The 22792-nt window shown below is 41.9% G+C and overlaps 1 protein-coding gene across 2 annotated transcripts in view; it reads right to left on the reverse strand.

Moving 5' to 3' along the window:
• Positions 1 to 22792, reverse strand: part of atp2b3a (ATPase plasma membrane Ca2+ transporting 3a) — a 47814-nt gene that overhangs the window by 17558 nt on the left and 7464 nt on the right. For both annotated transcript variants that reach the window (XM_072681250.1, XM_072681249.1), the window contains exons 3-12: positions 15962 to 16159; positions 14803 to 15060; positions 13408 to 13533; positions 9231 to 9359; positions 7242 to 7280; positions 6313 to 6477; positions 4738 to 4952; positions 3111 to 3353; positions 2411 to 2652; positions 1774 to 2008 (exon numbers count right to left, since the gene is read on the reverse strand). In XM_072681250.1, coding sequence (XP_072537351.1) covers positions 1774 to 2008; positions 2411 to 2652; positions 3111 to 3353; positions 4738 to 4952; positions 6313 to 6477; positions 7242 to 7280; positions 9231 to 9359; positions 13408 to 13533; positions 14803 to 15060; positions 15962 to 16159 — 1850 coding nt within the window. The remainder of the gene's footprint in view (positions 1 to 1773; positions 2009 to 2410; positions 2653 to 3110; positions 3354 to 4737; positions 4953 to 6312; positions 6478 to 7241; positions 7281 to 9230; positions 9360 to 13407; positions 13534 to 14802; positions 15061 to 15961; positions 16160 to 22792) is intronic.

Consider the following 22792-nt stretch of genomic DNA (forward strand, 5'->3'; position numbering starts at 1 on the left):
ATTAAACACAGTACTGATAAAACACAGTACTGATTAAACATAGTACTGATAAAACATAGTACTGATTAAACACAGTACTGATTAAACACAGTACTGATTCAACACAATACTGATTAAAGTACTCCTAAAACACAGTACTGATTAAAGACAGTACTGATTAAACATAGTACTGATAAAACACAGTACTGATTAAACACAGTACTGATTCAACACAATACTGATTAAAGTACTCCTAAAACACAGTACTGATTAAAGTACTCCTAAAACACAGTACTGATTAAACACAGTACTGATTCAACACAGTACTGATTAAAGTACGGATAAAACACAGTACTGATTAAACACAATACTGATTAAAGTACTAATAAAACACAGTACTTAATAAACACAGTACTTAATAAACACAGTACTGATTAAACACAGTACTGATTAAACATAGTACTGATTAAAGTACTGATTAAACACAATACTGATTAAACACAGTACTGATTAAACACAGTACTCATAAAACACAGTACTGATTAAAGTACTCCTAAAACACAGTACTGATTAAACACAGTACTGATAAAACACAGTACTGATTAAAGTACTGATAAAACACAGTACTGATTAAAGTACTGATTAAACACAGTACTGATTAAACACAGTACTGATTAAAGTACTCCTAAAACACAGTACTGATAAAACACAGTACTCATTAAACACAGTACAGGTTAAAGTACAGATAAAACACAGCACTGATTAAAGTACTGATAAAACACAGTAGTGATTAAAGTACTGATTAAACACAGTACTGATAAAACACAGTAGTGATTAAAGTACTGATAAAACACAGTACTCATTAAACACCGTATAGATTAAAGTACAGATAAAACACAGCACTGATTAAAGTACTGATAAAACACAGTAGTGATAAAACATAGTACTCATTAAACACAGTACAGATTAAAGTACTGATAAAACACAGTAGTGATTAAAGTACTGATAAAACAGCACTGATTAAAGTACAGATAAAACACAGCACTGATTAAAGTACTGATAAAACAGTACTGATTAAACACAGTACTGATTAAACACAGTACTGATAAAACACAGTAGTGATAAAACACAGTAGTGATTAAAGTACTGATAAAACACAGTACTGATTAAACACAGTACTGATAAAACACAGCACTGATTAAAGTACAGATAAAACACAGCACTGATTAAAGTACAGATAAAACACAGCACTGATTAAAGTACTGATAAAACACAGTAGTGATTAAAGTACTGATAAAACACAGTACTGATTAAACACAGTACTGATTAAAGTACAGATAAAACACAGTACAGATTAAAGTACTGATAAAACACAGTAGTGATTAAAGTACTGATAAAACACAGTACTGATAAAACACTGTACTGAATTTAATCAGTACTGATTAAAGTACAGATAAAACACAGTACTGATAAAACACAGTACAGATAAAACACAGTACTGATAAAACACAGTACTGATTAAACACTGTACTGAATTTAATCAGTACTGAACTGCTGAAACTGCTAAAAACAGACAGTACTATTTAAACATACAATAAAAAGACTGTACTGATCAAACAGGTAGTGCTAATAAAACATACAGTACTGATAAAACAGACAGTTCTGAGTACTGATAGAACTGATAAAGCAGACAGGGGCTGTTTTGGTGGCAGTGTTTTGGCTCATCTGTGTCGACTGTCTGGGCGATGACTCTCGTACTATTATATCATCTAAAAATGTAGACTTGGCTCTGACCTCTGGCCGTACAGGGTCTTCGATGCCCACCACAGCAATGCAGGTGAGATTATTGATGATGTCGGCCTCATCGTCCCAATCTGGCAGCGGATCTCCAGGTAGGTCCCTGTAGGCCACGCAGATCGTCCGGAGGCCATCGCAGGCCATCGGCTCGATCACTTTCTTCACCATTTCCTCCTTGTCCCGCGGCCTGAAGGGGCGCGCCGCACCGTCCCGGGACAGGATGGATGAACACCTGCAGCAAAGCAACAGCACTGTGTTTGACAGGGCTATGGCAGCTCTACACTGGGATAGGACTAGTTTAGTATGGGCTAAACTTACATACAGCAAAGGGCTAAAGGTGATACACTAGAGGAAGGTTTCTTGGACAGGGATTAAGCTTGGTCCTGGACTGTATTTTCTGTTTAATAGAAAAATGCTGTGTCATCCTAGACTAAACTTAAACCCTGTCCAGGAAAGGTGTTAGGGATGGTACATTAAGGGGCCTAGACTAAAAACAGCCCAATAGTGAGACTAGGTTTAACCCATGCCCAGGAAACTGGCACTATGACACATGAATAAGCCTAGTCCTGGACTAAATTGCATCCTTTAATGTACATCCCTGCACTGTCATATGTCCACACACAAACCCACACACTTTTTCAGCAGGATCTCGGAGGCTCCTTTGCTGTAGATGCGGAAGCTGTTGTCGGGAAGCTGGACGACCGTGCTCATGGACTTCCGGACAGAATTAAAGGTGTAAACCTTGTAGAGCTTTTCTTCTGGAATCTGTTCCCTAACACACTGATAATCCCGCTTCAGATCCAGCACCAAACCCAGCAGAGCGCACTCCGTCTTATTCCCCACCTGCTTCGGCAAACCGCCCTCTTTATCCGCCACCTGCAGAGAGGGAGAGGGAGAGAGAGAGAGAGAGAGAGAGAGAGAGATTAGGTCCTGTTCCTGAGCAAATTTGAAAACACCTCATCATCCCCAACTCATCCCAAAAGTACTGGATGGAGCTCCTCCACCATCATTCCAGAGAACACAGTTCTTCCACTGCTCCACAGCTCCTCAATGCTGGGGGGGCTTTATACCCCTCTAGTCCACGCCTGGCATTAGGCAGCATGGTGCCATTAGGGTCATTTTATTGATCTGCTCCAGAGAGTCCTATTCAATTGGCAGTACTTTTCTATGGGGACTGGACAAGCTATGTGTGTGCATTTGCACATCTGCGTCAGCAATGGGTGTGACTTGCATTGCGCTAAATACATTTACTAGAAGGAGTGTCCACAAACTTTAGGACATATAGTGTATTGCTGTACAAAGTCAGTCTCAGCAGCCTTGCAGAAGCTCCTCACCATGATTTTGGAGGTGTAAGCGCTGTTGAGGGAGATGGCGGTGGTCAGCAGCTCCAGTGTGTGATGGCTGATGTGCTGTGGCGACGGAATCTCGTGGAAATGCTGTTCTCCTATGTAAATCTGCACGGCGGTCATGCGGTTAGTGGTTAAAGTTCCAGTTTTGTCCGAGCAGATGGCTGTGGCATTCCCCATCGTCTCACAAGCGTCCAGGTGTCTCACCAGGTTATTGTCCTTCATCATTTTCTAGGAAAAATACAGGAAATATTATAAAAAAAAAGTAAACCTCACTAATGTAACATACTTACACAGACTCACGTTTAACATCATTAACATGCCATCACACACACACTCGTTAATGAGATAATCTGGTTATAAACTCTGACTCAATATTACAGATAAACTCTGACTCAATATTACAGATAATCTGGATATAAACTCTGACTCAATATTACAGATAATCTGGTTATATACTCTGACTCAATATTACAGATAATCTGGTTATAAACACTGACTCAACATTACAGATAATCTGGTTATAAACTCTGACTCAATATTACAGATAATCTGGTTATAAACTCTGACTCAATATTACAGATAATCTGGTTATAAACTCTGACTCAATATTACAGATAATTTGGTTATAAACTCTGACTCAATATTACAGATAATTAGATTATAAACTCTGACTCAACATTACAGATAATCTGGTTATAAACTCTGACTCAATATTACAGATAATCTGGTTATAAACTCTGACTCAATATTACAGATAATCTGGTTATAAACTCTGACTCAATATTACAGATAATTTGGTTATAAACTCTGACTCAACATTACAGATAATCTGGTTATATACTCTGACTCAACATTACAGATAATCTGGTTATATACTCTGACTCAATATTACAGATTATCTGGTTATAAACTCTGACTCAATATTACAGATAATTAGATTATAAACTCTGACTCAACATTACAGATAATCTGGTTATAAACTCTGACTCAATATTACAGATAATCTGGCTATAAACTCTGACTCAATATTACAGATAATCTGGTTATAAACTCTGACTCAACATTACAGATAATCTGGTTATAAACTCTGACTCAATATTACAGATAATCTGGTTATAAACTCTGACTCAACATTACAGATAATCTGGATATAAACTCTGACTCAACATTACAGATAATTTGGTTATAAATTCTGACTCAATATTACAGATAATTTGGTTACAAATTCTGACTCAATATTACAGATAATTTGGTTATAAACTCTGACTCAATATTACAGATAATCTGGATATAAACTCTGACTCAATATTACAGATAATCTGGTTATAAACTCTGACTCAATATTACAGATAATCTGGTTATAAACTCTGACTCAATATTACAGATAATCTGGTTATAAACTCTGACTCAATATTACAGATAATTTGGTTATAAACTCTGACTCAACATTACAGATAATCTGGTTATATACTCTGACTCAACATTACAGATAATCTGGTTATATACTCTGACTCAATATTACAGATAATCTGGTTATAAACTCTGACTCAACATTATAGATGCTCATCTTTACGGTAAAACATGCTTTATGTGGTAAAACATGCTGACTCACCTTTACTGAATAGGCCAGTGATATGGTGACGGCCAGTGGCAGACCCTCGGGCACGGCCACCACCAGCACCGTCACACCAATGATGAAGAACTTGACGAAGTACTGAACGTATATAGGAGTGCACTCTTTCAGCCATGGGCGATCCTGAATGACGAAGGTTTCGATCACGAAGTACAGCATCAGGATAATCACAGTGATCGCTGACATCACCAACCCTGCGAGACAGGGTCAGGAAATGGACCAGTCTCAAACTTACCAATAAAACAAACAGATCAGATCAGATCAGATCAGATTACAGTACAAGCGTCAAACCTGGACTTAGACTGTCACCAATCTCATCTCTTTAAACACACCCTTAACCATGCTCCTCTCTCAGCGCCTCTCTCAGAGCTCCTCCAGATCTTCATTAGCTGGTAGATGGATGAGGTTTAGGAGACAGGGGGACTTACTTTAGTCTAGAACCCCAAACAGAACCTTCTCCACAAAGCTGAGGACACTGCAGGAACCGGTTCCAATAAGGAAGCTTTAGCTTCAGTGTGTAATCCTTGGTCTATCTTCACTGCTTTACTGAATCATTCATTTAAATTAGTTTGCACTGCTTTTGACAGATGTTTGAAGCCATGAGATATCAGCAGATCAGTGCAGTAGCAGTGAAGCTTCTGGATCCACTGAGGTAAAGATCCTGAAGATCTTCTGCTGATGATTTACTGACATTCAGTAGATTTACTGTTCATCTGTTACATCAAGTAGACTTAATATCCTCACCCAGCCTAACCCACACCCTAACCCTAACCCTGATCCTAATCCTAATCCTAACCTCAACCCACAGCCTAACCCTAACCCTGATCCTAACTCACAACCTAACCCTGATCCTAATCCTAACCTTAACCTCAACCCACAACCTAATCCTAATACTAATCCTAACCTTAACCTCAACCTAACCTTAACCCCAACCCACAGCCTAACCCTAACCCTGATCCTAATCCTAATCCTAACCTCAACCCACACCCTAACCCTAACCCTGATCCTAATCCTAACCTCAACCCACAGCCTAACCCTAACCCTGATCCTAATCCTAATCCTAACCTCAACCCACAGCCTAACCCTAACCCTGATCCTAATCCCAACCCTAACCCTGATCCTAATCCCAACCCTAACCCTGATCCTAATCCTAACCTTAACCTCAAGCCACAGCCTAACCCTAACCCTGATCCTAATCTCAACATCAACCCACAACCTAACCCTGATCCTAATCCTAACCTTAACCTCAACCCACAGCCCAACCCTGATCCTCCCCCTGGCCCCTTAATCTCAGTCTAATCCAATTAGTCTCCAGCTCCAGCCTGGTGTCAGCAGCAGGTCTACAGCAGCTGGTTGCGGCTGGTGAGACGGGCTGTATTCCAGCTGTTAGAGGATCAGTGAACAGCTGGATTCAGTCAGTTCTGATCAGATTCTGCTGATGCAGGTAATCAGACGTCTCTGGACGCAGAAGTGAGCAGCTCTACAGTGTGTGTTATCAGTCAGATCTGATGTCTGTGTTTGATCATATCAGATGGGCCGTGGTCTGAAGCTCACCTGCTTTCCCGATCTGCACGGCCAGTTTAGTGAGTTTGCCCTGGAGCACTGACTTCTCTTTTTTGGGCACGTTGGCTTTCTTCTTCTCTCGCTCCTCCACCTCTCCTCCCTCCGCACTCTTCAGGGGCTGCATCTCCATGGCAACCGCCTCATCCTGTTTCTTTGCTGAGGTGGGGGAAATCATACATATGTTGGAATTACAGGATCAGTATAATAATAATAATAATAATACTTTTTGTTTTTACATTTATGGTCATTCTCATTCCATAAAAAAATATTTAACAGTGATTTTACAGATTGATAAAATAACAGATGAAAAAAAACAGGTACTGAGAAATATAAGGTAGTATAAGTATAAGGTGTTTAGAAACAGAAGTAAAAATAATAACAACAAATAAAAATGAAACAGCAAATTTAAAAAGGTCAAACAGTAAGGTCAACAGTAAGGTCAACAGTAAGTAGTTATTTAGAGTATAATATTATATTGTGCTACATAAAGATTTATATAGCCATAAACTGTACTGTAATATAATAATAATAATAATCAGAATATAATATGATACTGTATAAATGTACTTTACTACTACAGAAGGGGATTGCGTGTTAATTCACACGCTGTCTGCTTTCTATTTTGTGTTTAAATATACTGTAGGGTCTCAACAAAGACCCCCCTACTCACACTACACTTGAATCCCCCCTATCCAGTGTCCAGTGTCTACATGTAAACAGTAATGTAAACGTTTCAGACTGTATACTGGACAGTAAGCACACATGCCCGGAGCGGTGGGCAGCCCAGGGAGCAGAGAGAGGATGAAGGGTCTTGCTCAAGGGCCCAACAGAGGCAGCTTGCCGAGCCCGGGTATCGAACCCACAACCCTGGGGAACTACCACTCTGATGATCAGGAGTTTTCGGAAGTGAGGCTGTTTACCTTTGTTCTGATTGTTCTCCAAGGTGCCGTCTTGTTTCCCTGAGAAAGATAAAGATGATGAGGCAAAGCGGACCCAGAGAGGCGCAGGTCAGCAGGTCAGCAGGTAAACATGGAGCAGAAAATGTGTAAAATCAACACAGACAGAAGAATGTGGACGAGATCATGTGATGCAGAGCCAAAGCCTTCAGTTCCACTCACTACTGGTGTCTCTGCGGCTCTGAGAGCGGAGGGCTTCACCTACCATTAACAACGCTGCACTCTTTGGAGGATGCCGTGGCAAACTGCATGGATGAGCTACTATTGATCTCAGCTTTGGTTAGCAAATAGGGGGCGGGGCACAGATGAGGGTGGCATGCAAAACAAAGAATGAGAAAACATAAAGTTAAATGAAAAACCATGAAACACTGAATCAAAATGAATGAATTAGGATTTATCGTTTACACCTGAGTGTCATCAATCACTGAACCACACAGCTTCAGCTAGGGCAGGGTGATCTTCATGTCTGAACAGCTCAAACAGTCCTTCATATGAGTCTACATCAGCACTTTCTCATTTAAAGGCATAATTCAATGGCTCTGATGATCTGAAGCCCCTGTTGATGGAGCTTTCTCCACCGTGCAGAGGCTCTATTATACACTGCATGTCCAAAAGTAATCTATCTTAGACTCTTAGACTCTTAACTATCTGCCATTATTAATATCGCCACTATTACCCAGCATTCCTCTCATTACTCTGACCATCACTATATTCAGTTATTCTACACCATGATTATTATATTATGATTATGATCAGAGTGGTTCAACAGAATAGATGGTATGGTAACTTTTATCAATAATTTGTAAATAGTTCTGATCAGAGGAGGACGGGTCGGGTTCCCCTTGTGAGTCTTGGTACCTCCCAAGGTTTCTTCCTCCAGCTTTGAGGGAGGTTCTCCTGCACGGTGGTCTTTGGGGGTCTTTCACTGGGGGTCTTAGATTTTCATGTATTTTTATGTTATTGATTTGTCAGCTTTGTGACACCAGTTATAAAAAGCTATACAAATAAATTTGACTCGACTCGACCTGACTAATGAGTGCAGTTGGGTGGATGGAGTGGACGTGATTGCTGATCCATAACTTTTAGAAGCTCCATAGAAAAGCTCAGAGCAGTGCTGAACATGTGCTGGAGGGGTAAAAAAACCCAGCATTGAGCTGCAGAGCAGTGGAGCAGCATTCTCTCCAGTACTTTTGGGATAAGCTGGAGCAGTGGCGGTTCTAGAGCATATTAACTGATGGGGGGGCAGTCTAGGGCCAGTGGCAGTGTTAAGGGGCTGACTGCTTTTCTAGCTTATGGTGCTTTGCAGACATTAAGAAAGAAGTGTATGCATTCAGTATCATTCAACATTTTATTGCTGAGTTAGCGTTACGTTAATTTCCTTTGGGATCAATAAAGTATCTAGATAGCTAGCTGATCGTTAAACACATAGCTTTGTATATTAATCAATTATTTTTACTTAATTAATAAAAAAACTAACAAAGCTCAATTATTTGAACAGTATCTACGAGACATTTTACTTCCCTGCTGTTTTGTCCCTGTGTGTTCGCAGAGGTTGAGGAGAGTAATTAATTTAGGGGGCTGTAGGGGGGTCCAAGCATGTTGTAAGAGGGACACTGCCCCCCCGGAACATCAGAAGCTGACCTCACTGATGCTCCCGCTCTCTCGTAGGTCTGAATGCAATTAAATCCTCTGAGCTAATACCTTTAATTTCAGAAGAAACCCTGGTGTCTACATACTTTTGGACATGCAGTGTATGTGGCGTACACATCAGAATTTTACTTCTAATTAAATGTATTCTCCCCACAGCTGAACCTCTCCTTTAAAACCCACAGGAGAACACTGAACACTGAGATGTTCCTCCAGTGGTTCTGCTTGACCTTCCTCTCTACAGTAGGCGTTTCTGGTCGGTTCTAGGCGTTGAAAGGTTCTAGGTGTCTGTAAAGGATTTCATACCCTTCTTGTTCTCTTTCTTTTCCTCCTCCATCTCTCCGGCCCCCAGCAGGGTGAAGATTATTCCGGTTTGAGAGTTGACGCCCACAGCGGTCACCACCATCTTCCCCGAACCCTCCATGACGTGGGTTCCTGAAAAACAGCACAGGGAAGAACACACTCTTTCTTAGAACCACCAGGAGTCTACCTGTAATCTGTATCTGTAATACCATAGCAACCACCTAGCAACACCATACCAACCACTCAGCAACATCATATTACCCACCTAAAAAAACACCACACCAACCACCTGAGATATCATAACAACCACCCAGTAACACCATAGAAACCTCCTACTAATTATTAACAAACACCATAGAAACCACTAAGTAAGACGATATTGATCATCTATGAAGACAACATCAACCATCTAGCAATTTAGCAGCACCATACCAACCATCTGGGAACACCATAGCAACCACCTGGGATACCACGGCAATCTCCTCGCAAAACCATATCAACCAAGTATCCTAGTGACTACAGCATCCCAGTAACTGTCTGGAGGTGGAACCACTTCAGCTGTTTGACCATTCTGCCCCTAAACCAGCTCCATCTATAGTCTGATTTGATTTATTTCCCAGTTTTAGAGAAATTTTAGTGATTTCCCATCTAAAACAGACCGGAAATGAAAGAATCTCAAAAAACAATCTCAAAACCACAGACTAAACAAGACTGAAACATTCTGAAAACGTTTTAAACTCAGAAATAATAAATTTAACGTTTTACATCAAACTGATTTAAAGAAAACTGATGACTGTTTTCTATTGGCTGCAATCAGCTACAATAGAACTGAAACCTCACCACTCAGCAGCCAAACATTAAAGCCTTTATTAAACCATTCACACACACACACACACACCTATAAAACTGACTCATGCGCAGCAGCAAATGACTAAATCATTCATTTCAATAATAAATACATTAATAATACAAACATTTTCATTAAAATGTAAAACTAGTTATTATTTTATTTCAGCAGTAAAATCACTGCAGTCATGTCTTCATATGCGTCTACTGTGTGTAGTGTGTACCGTGTGTGGAGTGTGTGTGTAGCGTGTGTGGAGTGTGTAGTGTGTGTGGAGTGTGGAGTGTGTAGTGTGTGCGTGTAATCCGGTCTCCGCTGCTGTTGTAGGCCTGGTTTTGTTCACAGGAACACTGACGGATTTACTCGTCATCCTCAAACCCCGACTCAACCCGTCATTAGAGCCGCGCAGCCGAACAGCCTCAGCTCACAGTTCCCTCAATACCTCTGCTCTTCACTAGATCACTACTGCCTGGAACATTAATCATATTACATTATATAACCTTCAGCATTTATTATCATTATATATATATATATACACAGTATAATAGCATAACACATACCTACACATGCTCTATGCTATAACCAATAAGAGCATTATGAATGTACATTTGGATTATTAATAGTAGATTATTATTATTATATACATTATTAAATATTAGACACAAGACACCAAAAGATTTTTCAAAACTGTCACTACATAATTTATAATATTAATTATAAGACCATAATAACTTAACCTATATACCAGAATTCTATTCTTTAACTTTTTATAACACCAACACCAACATCAACAATAATAATTAAATATGATATAATAATTATTATTATTGTTATTATTATTATTATTGTTATTATATATTTTCGTATTATATTATAAAAAAATTATTCACACTTCATAACAACTGCAATATTTTATTTGTGCCACATAAACCCTGTTTATGAACCTACAGGATTGGGGAAGAGTTATTAGAGATAATTATTATAAATATGAATCATCTGAAATCACAGTTCTAATACAGTGACTCCTCTACTTGAAACACACACTGTAGTACAAAAGTATCCGGACACTCCACTCCACAAATTCTCCACACTCCAGAAAATGTCCCAAAATCTAGTGTAAGGCCCTTGCAGAGGGGTAGTTTTCTCTTTGCTGCAGCAAAACCATCTCGTACCCTCGACTTCAAAAGCATCTCTGAAGGAGCAGGTGTCCACAAACTTCAGGACATATAGTGTATTAATAATCTTTAATACAAGAATTGACCTCAGAACCACTTTGAACCCGGACGCGTGCGTCTCGTCTCGCCCCTAATGAACAGGAACTGTGTCCCAGATGCTGTGTGTTGTTGTGATCATTAATCCAGCAGAGCGAGGATCTCTGAGGCTCTAATGCGCCTCTCAGCTCGTCTCCCAGCAGCAGGAATCTGATTAGCTTGTTATCAGCCTCCGGGGACACACACACACACACACACACACTCCTACACACACACACACACACCCACAGCTGAGCCGGACATTTATCCCCCCGATCAGCTTCATCCACCCGCTGTATCCGCAGACAGCAAGAACCGCTTACATCTCCCTGAACTGAAGGGAGCTGATCCTTACTGCACATCCTTACCTGCGACGCCTCGAACCGGCAACGTGATGATGCGGTTCCTGACTCACTGTTATCTAGAACAGTTTCTAAAATTACACAATACTAACATCAACTACCTAAAACACACACACACACAATCAATATCATTGATTAATAAATTAACAACACTCTCTAAATATAGTTAAATCTACAAAATCTTATTATATATGCACATTTCATTTATCTCAGAGGTTTGATGTCAGAGCTGGGATTGATGTCACTTCCCAGTTGGCCGTGCTCCAACTAAACATTACGATAATTACAGAAACACAATTTTGAACCTTTTCCAAAAACAGGTAACATAAAATCCCCAAACTACACTAAAACAGATCAATCAGATATCCTTAAAACCTGAAATACACCATAATAACACACACACATAATACACACACATAATAACACACACACGTGTTAGGGGCAGTGAGTACACACACACACCCAGAGCGGTGGGCAGCCAACTCCAGCGCCCGGGGAGCAGAGAGGGTAAAGGGCCTTGCTCAAGGGCCCAACAGTGGCAGCTTGCCGAGCCCGGGAATCGAACCCACAACCCTGTTATCAATAGCACAGAGCTCTAACCGCTGAGCACCACTGCCCCATTTAGATTAATCATATTAATTAGGAAAATCACAAACGTGTAACAGACTATATATATATATATATATATATATATATACAGACAATATTGAATTATATTTTAAATATTTATTTCTAAAATTCTAAATAGTTTTACTAAATACTGCAGCATTTTCTGTTGTCCCCCAGTCCCTCATCTAAGACTGACAATTCATTAAAAAGATAATAAAATTCAAAGTTTAATCTTTTTAACACAATTCTAAAGAAATGACATCATTAAAGTCTCTTTAACCACAGAATTTGAAAGCTGTATAATTACCTTCCCTCTCTTCTATACATAAAAACATCTATATTTTTAGATCAAGCTGATCAAGTTTCAACCCTGTTCCTAAAATTTAGTTAAAACAAATAAAACAAATATTTGGTGAGAAATTGAGAAATATCTGATGTAAAAAAATACCACAACAGTGTCATTAGCTATTATAGCACCCCTTCAACTCACATTTCTGAATGTGACGGGGCTGACCAGTCATTACAGAGTTGAATGACAGTCACTTTTTTATTTTATCAAAGGCAACGACTCCTGAGAACGGCTCTAAAATATAATTTTTCTCTTTTTTATATATTTTTTAGAATATTCTAAGACCTTTTGACTTAAATAGATCAGCCACCTGCTGATCACATTAAAACCACCTGCCTAATACTGTGCCACCTCAACGTGCCACCAATATAGCACCTTATGCCACCAAAATAGCTATGACCCAGAAACAACCCCCCAGTGGATTTTACTCTTGGTGGAAACTGGGTTTTGAGGCTGTGTGAGATATCAGATTATGGAGGCCTGCTGTTCCAACATCTTGGTTTTGTTGTTTGGTAAATCTGCTTCAGCTCTGTGCTGCTGTATTTAGGTCTGTTTTGGTCATTATGCTAGCTGCTTAAGACCTTTGACGTCACTGGGCTTCTTTGCCGTTTGGATGGAGAGATGTTCAGAAACACTGTTGTGTGGACCAAGCCTTATTTGTCTTATAGCATTTCTTTAAAGTGTAATCGCTCGAAGGCCCAGGAACCAACTACTGCTGAAACATCCCCTTCCTCACACACACATAGACACACCCGCTGTTACACACCTGAGAGCAGCATGGGGTCTCTGTCGGCAGCTTTGCGTACGTGGTCAGACTCTCCGGTGAGGGAGCTCTCGTCGATCTTCAGGTCATTTCCCTGGATCAGCACTCCATCAGCCGGGAGGAGGTCACCTGAACACACAGCAGCTCACGTGATCCTCACCCTCATTCTAACTGACTGTATTACACTACAGGAAGCGTAGGGGGCGCTCTATAATGCTCTATAATGCCCATATGATCCACACACTCATTCTGACAGACTGTAATACACTACAGGAAGCGTAGGGGGCGCTCTATAATTCTCTATAATGCCCATATGATCCACACACTCATTCTGACAGACTGTAATACACTACAGGAAGCGTAGGGGGCGCTCTATAATGCTCTATAATGTTCATATGATCCACACGCTCATTCTGACAGACTGTAATACACTACAGGAAGCGTAGGGGGCGCTCTATAATGCTCTATAATGTTCATATGATCCACACACTCATTCTGACAGACTGTAATACACTACAGGAAGCGTAGGGGGCGCTCTATAATGCTCTATAATGTTCATATGATCCACACGCTCATTCTGACAGACTGTAATACACTACAGGAAGCGTAGGGGGCGCGCTATAATGCTCTATAATGATCATATGATCCACACACTTATTCTGACAGACTGTAATACACTATAGGAAGCGTAGTGGGCGCTCTGTAATGCTCATATGATCCTCACGCTCATTCTGACAGACTGTAATACACTACAGGAAGCGTAGGGGGCGCTCTGTAATGCTCTATAATGTTCATATGATTCACAAGCTCATTCTGACAGACTGTAATACACTACAGGAAGCGTAGGGGGCGCTCTATAATGCTCTATAATGTTCATATGATCCACACGCTCATTCTGACAGACTGTAATACACTACAGGAAGCGTAGGGGGCGCGCTATAATGCTCTATAATGTTTATATGATCCACACGCTCATTCTGACAGACTGTAATACACTACAGGAAGCATAGGGGGCCCTCTATAATGCTCTATAATGTTCATATGATCCACACACTCATTCTGACAGACTGTAATACACTACAGGAAGCGTAGGGGGCACTCTATAATGCTCTATAATGTTCATATGATCCACACACTCATTCTGACAGACTGTAATACACTACAGGAAGCGTAGGGGGCGCTCTATAATGCTCTATAATGTTCATATGATCCACACGCTCATTCTGACAGACTGTAATACACTACAGGAATCATAGGGGGCTCTATAATGCTCTATAATGCTCACAGGATCCACACACTCATTCTGACAGACTGTAATACACTATAGGAAGCGTAGGGGGCGCTCTATAATGCTGAAGTAGAGAATTAGTATTTGAAGGAGAGATGCCTCCTACTGACCGTATTTGATCTGGGCCACATCTCCCACCACCATCTCGGCCACGGGGATCTGCAGGACAGTGCCGTTCCGGACCACAGCAAAGCGCTGCTCCTGCTCTATCCGGCTCTGCAGGCCACGGAACTGCTTCTCTTTACTCCAGTCATTAAAAGCCGTCACTAGAACCACACACAGAACCGACAGCAGGATCGCTGCTCCCTCGATCCACCCCGCCTCAGCCTCGCCCTCATCCTCCACTCCACCTGATACATTACTACAGGCTGAGAGAGAGAGCGAGAGAGAGAGAGAGAGAGAGAGAGGAAGCAAGGAGAGGGACATGGCACATGTTTATAATAAAATCAAGCTCAATGTTTTCTCACTCTGTCAATAATCTATGGGTTTCAGGTCAGGGGTCTTCAGTTTGAGCATCCATGCAGGTTCTGAGGCGTCCAGGATTTGGTGTTTTGTGGAGGAACTGTGCATCAGGATTTACTGAACATGCCGTGTTCATGTTTGATTAGCTACAGAGGCTTCTCCATTAAAATAATCCTCTCCTTATCTCCTAGGCCAGTGTGTAAATCTCCAGTGCTGGAGCCCAACTGATCATTACAGATGATGAAGTCCCCCTGGAGCTGAATCAGGTGTGTTAGCGCAGCCAAACACACACACCTGTGCAGCTGAGCTACGGCACTGGAGCTGGAATCCCTGCTGTGCGTCACCCATAAACCATCACTGAGTCCCTGTTACCAAACACTCAGGTGTGTTTACTCATAATATCGAGAAACTGACTGCTTCCCAAATTTTAGATAGCCAATTACCCACAACCCGCTAGTTAGTACTCTCCCTCTATCACATGCAATGCTCCTGACACTGGATGTAGGGTCTGTATGAGAAGCCCAACTTGGAACCAGAACGTTTTGTCCTTGAGTTCCACGTTGGCCCCACATATGGATGCCCACCAGGGTCAGTGGTGGGACCAGGAGGGGTTAAACATGGGCCCCATCTGGGTTGTACACTGCATACGGGGCCTTGATGGGACCCGAGGTGGGCTGTAAAGATTGGGAAGGCCCAAGCCCAGCTCAGACGTATCGGCTAGCAGACGCCGGCCAGCCTCACGTTGAGCTACCCACCTGGAGAGAGCAAAGAGATAACGTAATGGTAACGTGTTCAATCAACCCTTACCTTCGCTGTCGCCCCCCGGAGGTTGGTAGAAGCTGAGACCAAGCGAGATGATGGCTGCGACCTCCAGGATGATTAGCGTAACGTCCTGCAGTGCCTCCCACACCAGCTGCAGGAACGTCTTCGGCTTTTTAGGAGGAATGAAGTTCTGGCCAAACACCTGCCCACGCTTCTCCAGGTCAGCGGGGTCGTCCGACAGACCTGCAGGTGTGGGAATGGGGGTTAGGGTTATTAACACTAACTGTAACACCACAGAAACCTGCACACACACACACACACACACACACAAACACACTGCACAAACAGGGGGATGTTCTTCACAAAGCATAGCTTTCAGATAGAGCAGCTAGCAGAACCTAGCACTGCAGTTTAGATGGTGAACACTCACACAGTCAGGGTTTCTACACGAAGAAGGGCTATTTTACTAGAGCATCATCTGATACCCTAACATAACCCCACCCACTACCACCACCATATTATCTAGGACTCCTCCTATAACACAATGCTAACAGTACTGGGAGGGTGAAGGCTAGCACGGTCTTCCTCCGAGACACGTAGGAGGAGTGAGTTTGACATGGAGGCACACTGGCTACTATGAATCAAAGTCCATATCCATATCTTCTAAAATTTTAGCTAGCTATAAGCTAGCTTTACAAGACTCAGACAACACTAACATTAACGTTAGACAGTGAGGCAGCGTCCCAAACAACACACTCTTTAGTGCGGCAGTATGCGGTTTGGGATGCGGCCAGAGCCGCACTCATTGTACCTACCTGACATTTCAGAGCACAGTCAAGGTTAACGTTACCCTCCCAGAGTGTTACCATAACGAGACATTCTACACAAGCTGTTTTCGTAGCTATCATTAGCCACCCGGGCATCTCAAAATAAGCCTTAAGAAAGGCTAAAAGAAGACCCAGCGAAGGAGGCACTTAGACTTAGACAGCACTTAGACAGCTGCTCCGCTCAGGAGGCCCAGTCTAGCTGCATTAGGCATAATTCAGGAAGGTAGGTGTAGGGAGGTAGGGAGAGGAGGTATTTCAGTTCTTGGGATTATCACTGGCATTAGCAGCAATAATATCAGTCTGTGTATAATGAGTGTGATAACACAGAGTGATAACAGTGAAAATGTGATGATAACAGTAGCAGGTGTTTACTCTGAACTGTGGAGTGTAATTCAGCACAGTTCAGTCAGCAGGACAGTCAGCACTGTCTCTACTGTAGGAGCATCACTGCAGAGCTTTAAATGGAGATGAATAGAATCCATTAATAAAATTACCATATTCATGGTTTCTAGTAATATGGTAATTAGTAGAAACCAATATCTCAAATGAATGGGTAGCTCTAGTGCTATAATATATTAATTATAATATAATAAAGCTTTATTTAGAGTAACTTTCCCCTCAGGTAGAGCATCAGTGTGCTTTACAGAGCCTTTACAGAGCAGTGCTGAAATTCAGTACAACTAATATATTAACGTCTTTATACGGGTCAGGCCGTCACTCGCCCAGAGACGTGACCTGACCATTTGTCTGGTTATACAGATCTACACCTCAACTGTGCTAGAGAGAGAGAGAGAGAGAGAGAGAGAGAGAGAGAGAGAGAGAGAAGGAAAGAGAGAGAGAGAGAGAGAGAGAGAGAGAGAGAGGTAGAGTGAGAGAGAGTAAGTGAGAGAGAGAGAGAGAGAGTGTGTGAGATAAATAAATAAATGGAAAAGAAAGAGAAGAGATGAGAGGGACAGTCAGTGTCTCTTGTCCTCCAAACCCCTCCTCCTCCTCCTGCCCGTAGCAACCTTTCATCCTCTCTTTATTCATTCATCCCTTTCTCCCGTCAGCCCTTTCATCCCTCGCTCGCCCCTCTTCCTTTCATCCTGTTCATCCTTTCTCTCATTCACTCATCCTTCCTCTCATCTCTAATACCTCTCTCTCTCTCTCTCTCTCTTTATTAGCATTACTGTATCGAGAGCAGCATATATATATATATTATCCCTATATTTCCCCCTATTTTTATCTCTATATGTTTCTTATCTAATTTGTGTTTATTTTGTCATTTTATCCCTTTTCTCCTTTATCTCATTTTTCACCGTGTGCGTGAAATAACCTTTGAAACCTTGAATATTAATATTAAGCAGCAGTACCTACAGAACAGAGTCCGGTCATCCGTAAACTGTGTGTATCTGGTCATGGTTGAATGGTGAGAGTTCAGTAGATGGACGTGAGAAACTGTGAAGCTTAAACACCTGATTCTAAAGAACCTCCAGCAGAACCAGAACAGAGCTGGAAAACGGGCCAGAATTAAAAAAAAAAAAAAACTCTTGTTTTGTACATAAACCCGGCCCACTAGAGGAGGCCTTTTTAGGCTAAACACAGAGGCTGAGTGGGTAATAGACTAAAGGGAAAGGTGCTCATATCTGTCACTGTACTACAAACAGCGAAATGGGTCCTCCACATTTAACCCATCTGTGGTAGTGAACACACACACATACACACACTAGTGAACTAGGGGCAGTGAGTACACACACACACCCAGAGCGGTGGGCAGCCAACTCCAGCGCCCGGGGAGCAGAGAGGGTAAAGGGCCTTGCTCAAGGGCCCAAGAATGGCAGCCTGCCAAGCCCGGGAATCGAACCCACAACCCTGTTATCAATAGCACAGAGCTCTAACCGCTGAGCCACCACTGCTAAACACTAGCCCAGATACCAGATCCTACTACAATCTATTCAGCTAGCTAACCACACACCCTGCTAACTGAACACTGAGAAGACCCAGACAAGACAGCCTCGCAAAAGAAAGACTCAGCAGTTCTGGTACTGTTTTAAAAGCTAAGCTAAGCTAGGCTAAGCTATGCTGCAGTGGGCTGTCACTGTGACATAATTCAGCCAATCAGAGCAGAGCTCACTGTTTGTTTTCACAAGCCGTCCATAACAGGTGAATCAGCGTGTTTCATTCTGAGGTGACGTAACAGGGTGGTAAAGTAGGCTTGTAAAACTGCTTTTTGAATGAAGCACAGCCAATCAGAACCCAGCTCTTATGCATGTATTAGTTTTAAAGGTACAGTAACAGTGTAAGGGATGAAGAGAGTTGGGTTCATAACCGGAGGGAATAATATAACGCACTGCACTGATTTTCTCACACAGGTCTAATTAGCTTATTTTTAATATTTTAATTTTGTGATGTCCCAAAACTCTGCACATCTCTGTCAGCTCAGAGATAAACTACATAATCGCCTGTATGACATGTATTACCTGGAATTAGAGCACTGTATAAAACAATATACAGTAAATATTAATTAAGCTCATATGCATGTATCAGTCTTAAAGGTACAGTAACAGTGTAAGGGATGAGGAGAGTTGGGTGTATAAATGATTCATGATGTTTTCGATTCATAACCAGAGGGAATAATATAACGCACTGTACTGAACTGAAGTAACAGGGTGGTAAATAGGCTTGTAAAACTGCAGATGAGCATTTTTCACCCCAAACAAAGTCGCACAGCAGTGTTTACACATCAAACAACACCGCCAAACATGAATTCAGCTAAACTGAATTAAAAGCTATATATATATATATCAATTAGCTATTGTTGTTATTCTCTCTCTCTCTCTCTCTCGCTCTCTCTCTCTCTCTCTCTCTGGAAGGTCAGGCTGGTTTTAATAACCTCGCTCTAACCTGCCGTCTTTTGCCAAATCATGCATAAAACGCAGCGAGTCTCGTCTGCAGAGGCCGGCCGGACAATAGGTGACTGAAAGGTAGAACATTTACCCGCTGTTACCATGGTAATAGAGGTTTCTGGACAAAATGATCCTTCCTCTCCTTACTCAGGCGCTTAGAAATGAGATTTTAAATATGTTTATCTCCATGAAACTACTGGATTTAGTGGCTGTTCTGTTTAATACACAACTACAAGGTAATCAGCAAAGCTTAACACGGTAAATAATCCCGACTCTTTACTGTAACAGGTACAGCGGGGCACGCGCTGCCAGACTACTTTCAGAACACAGACCTGTCAGCAGCTCATCACCGTGTGGACCCACATACTGGTACTGATCAGTTCAGCTGAGAGCAAAGCGAGTGTCAACGCTACCACGTCCTCCACCAATCAGATCCGATTTCTCTGCCTTGAAGGTCTAAATGTTTGTGGACGCCCCTTATCATGAAGCCATTCAGCTACTTTAAGTTGAACCCATTGCTGACACAGATGTGCAAATGCACACAGACAGCTTGTCTAGTCCCTGTAGAGAAGAAGTACTGCCAATAGAATAGGACTCTCTGGAGCAGATCTACACCATGACCCTATTGGCTCCATGCTGCCTAATAATGTCAGGCGTGGGCAAGAGGGGTGTAAAGCCCCCCAGCATTGAGGAGCTGTGGAGCAGTGGAGGAACTGTGTTCTCTGGAGTGATGGTGGAGGAGCTCCATCCAGTACTTTTGACGGGATCAGCTCTTTTAATACCCTCGATTTCAGAAGAAGCCGTGAATGAGCAGGTACTAATACTAATGACAGTTTTGGTACAGTGCACTAAAGTTTAGGGAGCAGGGGGCTTCGGTTACTCATTAGTAAAGCAGCACAATGGAAACTAACCTAACCTCCAATCTGACTCAAATTCTCATGAATCAGATCTGTGTCTGATCTAGAACCACTAATAAAAGTAGATCAGATCAGATTTGAAGGATCAGACTTTCTCTGTCAGACTGATCTGACTGTCCCCCAAATTCAAAAATCAATCAGACCCCTAACCATCACTCATGCCAGTGAACAGACAGGCATATCAGCACAGGATCTGTTGGACACACACACACACACTCCTGGATGAAAGGCCAGGACTGCTGGGTCATTAGTGTAATAACACGTATAACACCCCGTATCAGGGCACCAGTGGCCAGAAGCGTATTGTAAACACAGCCAGATCAGCAGCTTGTGAAGGACTGTGGAGCAGAACTGTGGAGAAGTTTTAGTCCCCTGTTTAAACCAGAGTAGAGCTGCTGATCTGATCAGAAATCACTGATATTAGAATAAACACTAATAATAATAACACTCCTACAGAAAGTGGTGGAGGTTCTCTATCACTGTGTTCATCATTAGAACATCTCCAAAGTTCTCCTCATGGAGTCTAGTGTTATTTAGAGTTCTCCTCAGATCAACACCTGGTTTGATGGTAAATCAGGGCTTAATGATGGTAAATCAGGTGAGCTGCTGCTGCTGCTGCTGCTGCTGCTGATGGAGGTGAACACATCCTCCATGCTGTGCTGGCTGGACTGGGGGGCGTCCAGGAGAACCCTGGAGGAACCGAGCTCTGTTCTTCAGACTAGCTCACCGACAAGATCTCACTACTTTCTTTCTTCAGAATGAGAAGCTCTTGTTTCTCCTTTTTACTGGATTTATGTTCAGCTGCATCTGTTCTAATGAGATCTGGAGCTTCTACAGTAGAGAGACGGGGGTAGAGGAACGGGGTTAGGGGCCTAAAGGGACCTCTGTGTATATATTTATATATTCCTTCAGAAAGTGGTAGACTGGGTTAAAGCCTCTACAGGAGATCTTTGAGGTTTTGAGGAGGCGGATTCATTTATTGATTTATGTATTGATTTATGTGTTGATTTATGTGGCCATGTCTGTTTGTTTTTCAGTTCAGAGAAGAGGAGGAGGTTCTCATGCAGGAGTGTGGAGGTAGAACGGGTCCTAAAATAAACTCAATGTTATCATCATGCTGTAGGTTTTATTTATTTATTTAAGTCATTTTTAACACATTTGAATACAGACGTTTCAGCGAAGTACAAATCGACTTTACTTCTACTTCTTACATTTTTCCCCAATTATCTGAACTTTCTCCTCCATACATTTTAAAATTAGCCTCGTTCCTCCTATTTAATTCCCCTTAGTTTTCATTCCGGCTCGTCATCAATAAAAACCCTCTCCAGATAAATCTCTCCATCCGGAAAGTGTGAGTCTGATCGTGATTGGATGAGAAGTATAAACAGACTCCATTCTGACTCCCTATTGGTTTATAAGAGATCCATCTCACCTGCACTCGTCCCGTCCCTCTCCAGCGAGCTCACAGCAGACGTCTGTAGTCTAGTATGAAGACTGTGTCCGTGGCAGAGACTCAAGAGAGCTGCAGTGAAACGTCCCGACTGAGCCCCACATTTACACTCCAATAAAGCTTATTGATCACACGCCTCTGAAGTCTGACTTTCTGCAGCTTTACAGAACTTCTAGACAACGACTCCTCATATTTTCCTCCATGAAGCTCATGTTAATGCTCAGTAGAGCACAGAGACGCTCCTTTAATAGAGCTGATATTACTGAAATGCTTCATTTTCAATGGGCAGATCTGCAGCTGAAACAGGAGCCTAGTGCAGCCCAACATTTTTAACATCAACATTTTAATAGATCATTCTCCTCATTATGACTTTTAGAGAAATGGGGTTTTGGGGAAGGGGGGGGGGGTGGTAGTGCACTATAGACCCCTGTGGCACGGCCTAAGCTTTCAGCCTTTGTTTTCCTTCCATTACTTTTACTTTTCTACTTGAAGTCATTCTGAAACCAGTACTTTTACACTTTTACTGGAGTAAAAAGCTTCAGTTGATACTTCAGCTTCTATAGAAGTCTTTTAAACCCTCGTATCTCCACTCACTTCTACCTGAGGAATGAGTGTCAGTACTTTTAACACCTTTGCTTGAATAGAGAGACCTGGAGGTCTGACATCATAAGTGTTTGGGTGCAGGCCTACATCCTAAAACTGCTGGTTTTGGTTCTGGAGGTGTTTCAGCTCTGAGTGACTTTTGAATGAAGCACAGCCAATCAGAACCCAGCTCATATGCCTGTATAACGCACTGC

The sequence above is a fragment of the Salminus brasiliensis genome, chromosome 6 (assembly GCF_030463535.1).
Source record: "Salminus brasiliensis chromosome 6, fSalBra1.hap2, whole genome shotgun sequence".
NCBI classification, from domain to species: domain Eukaryota; kingdom Metazoa; phylum Chordata; class Actinopteri; order Characiformes; family Bryconidae; genus Salminus; species Salminus brasiliensis.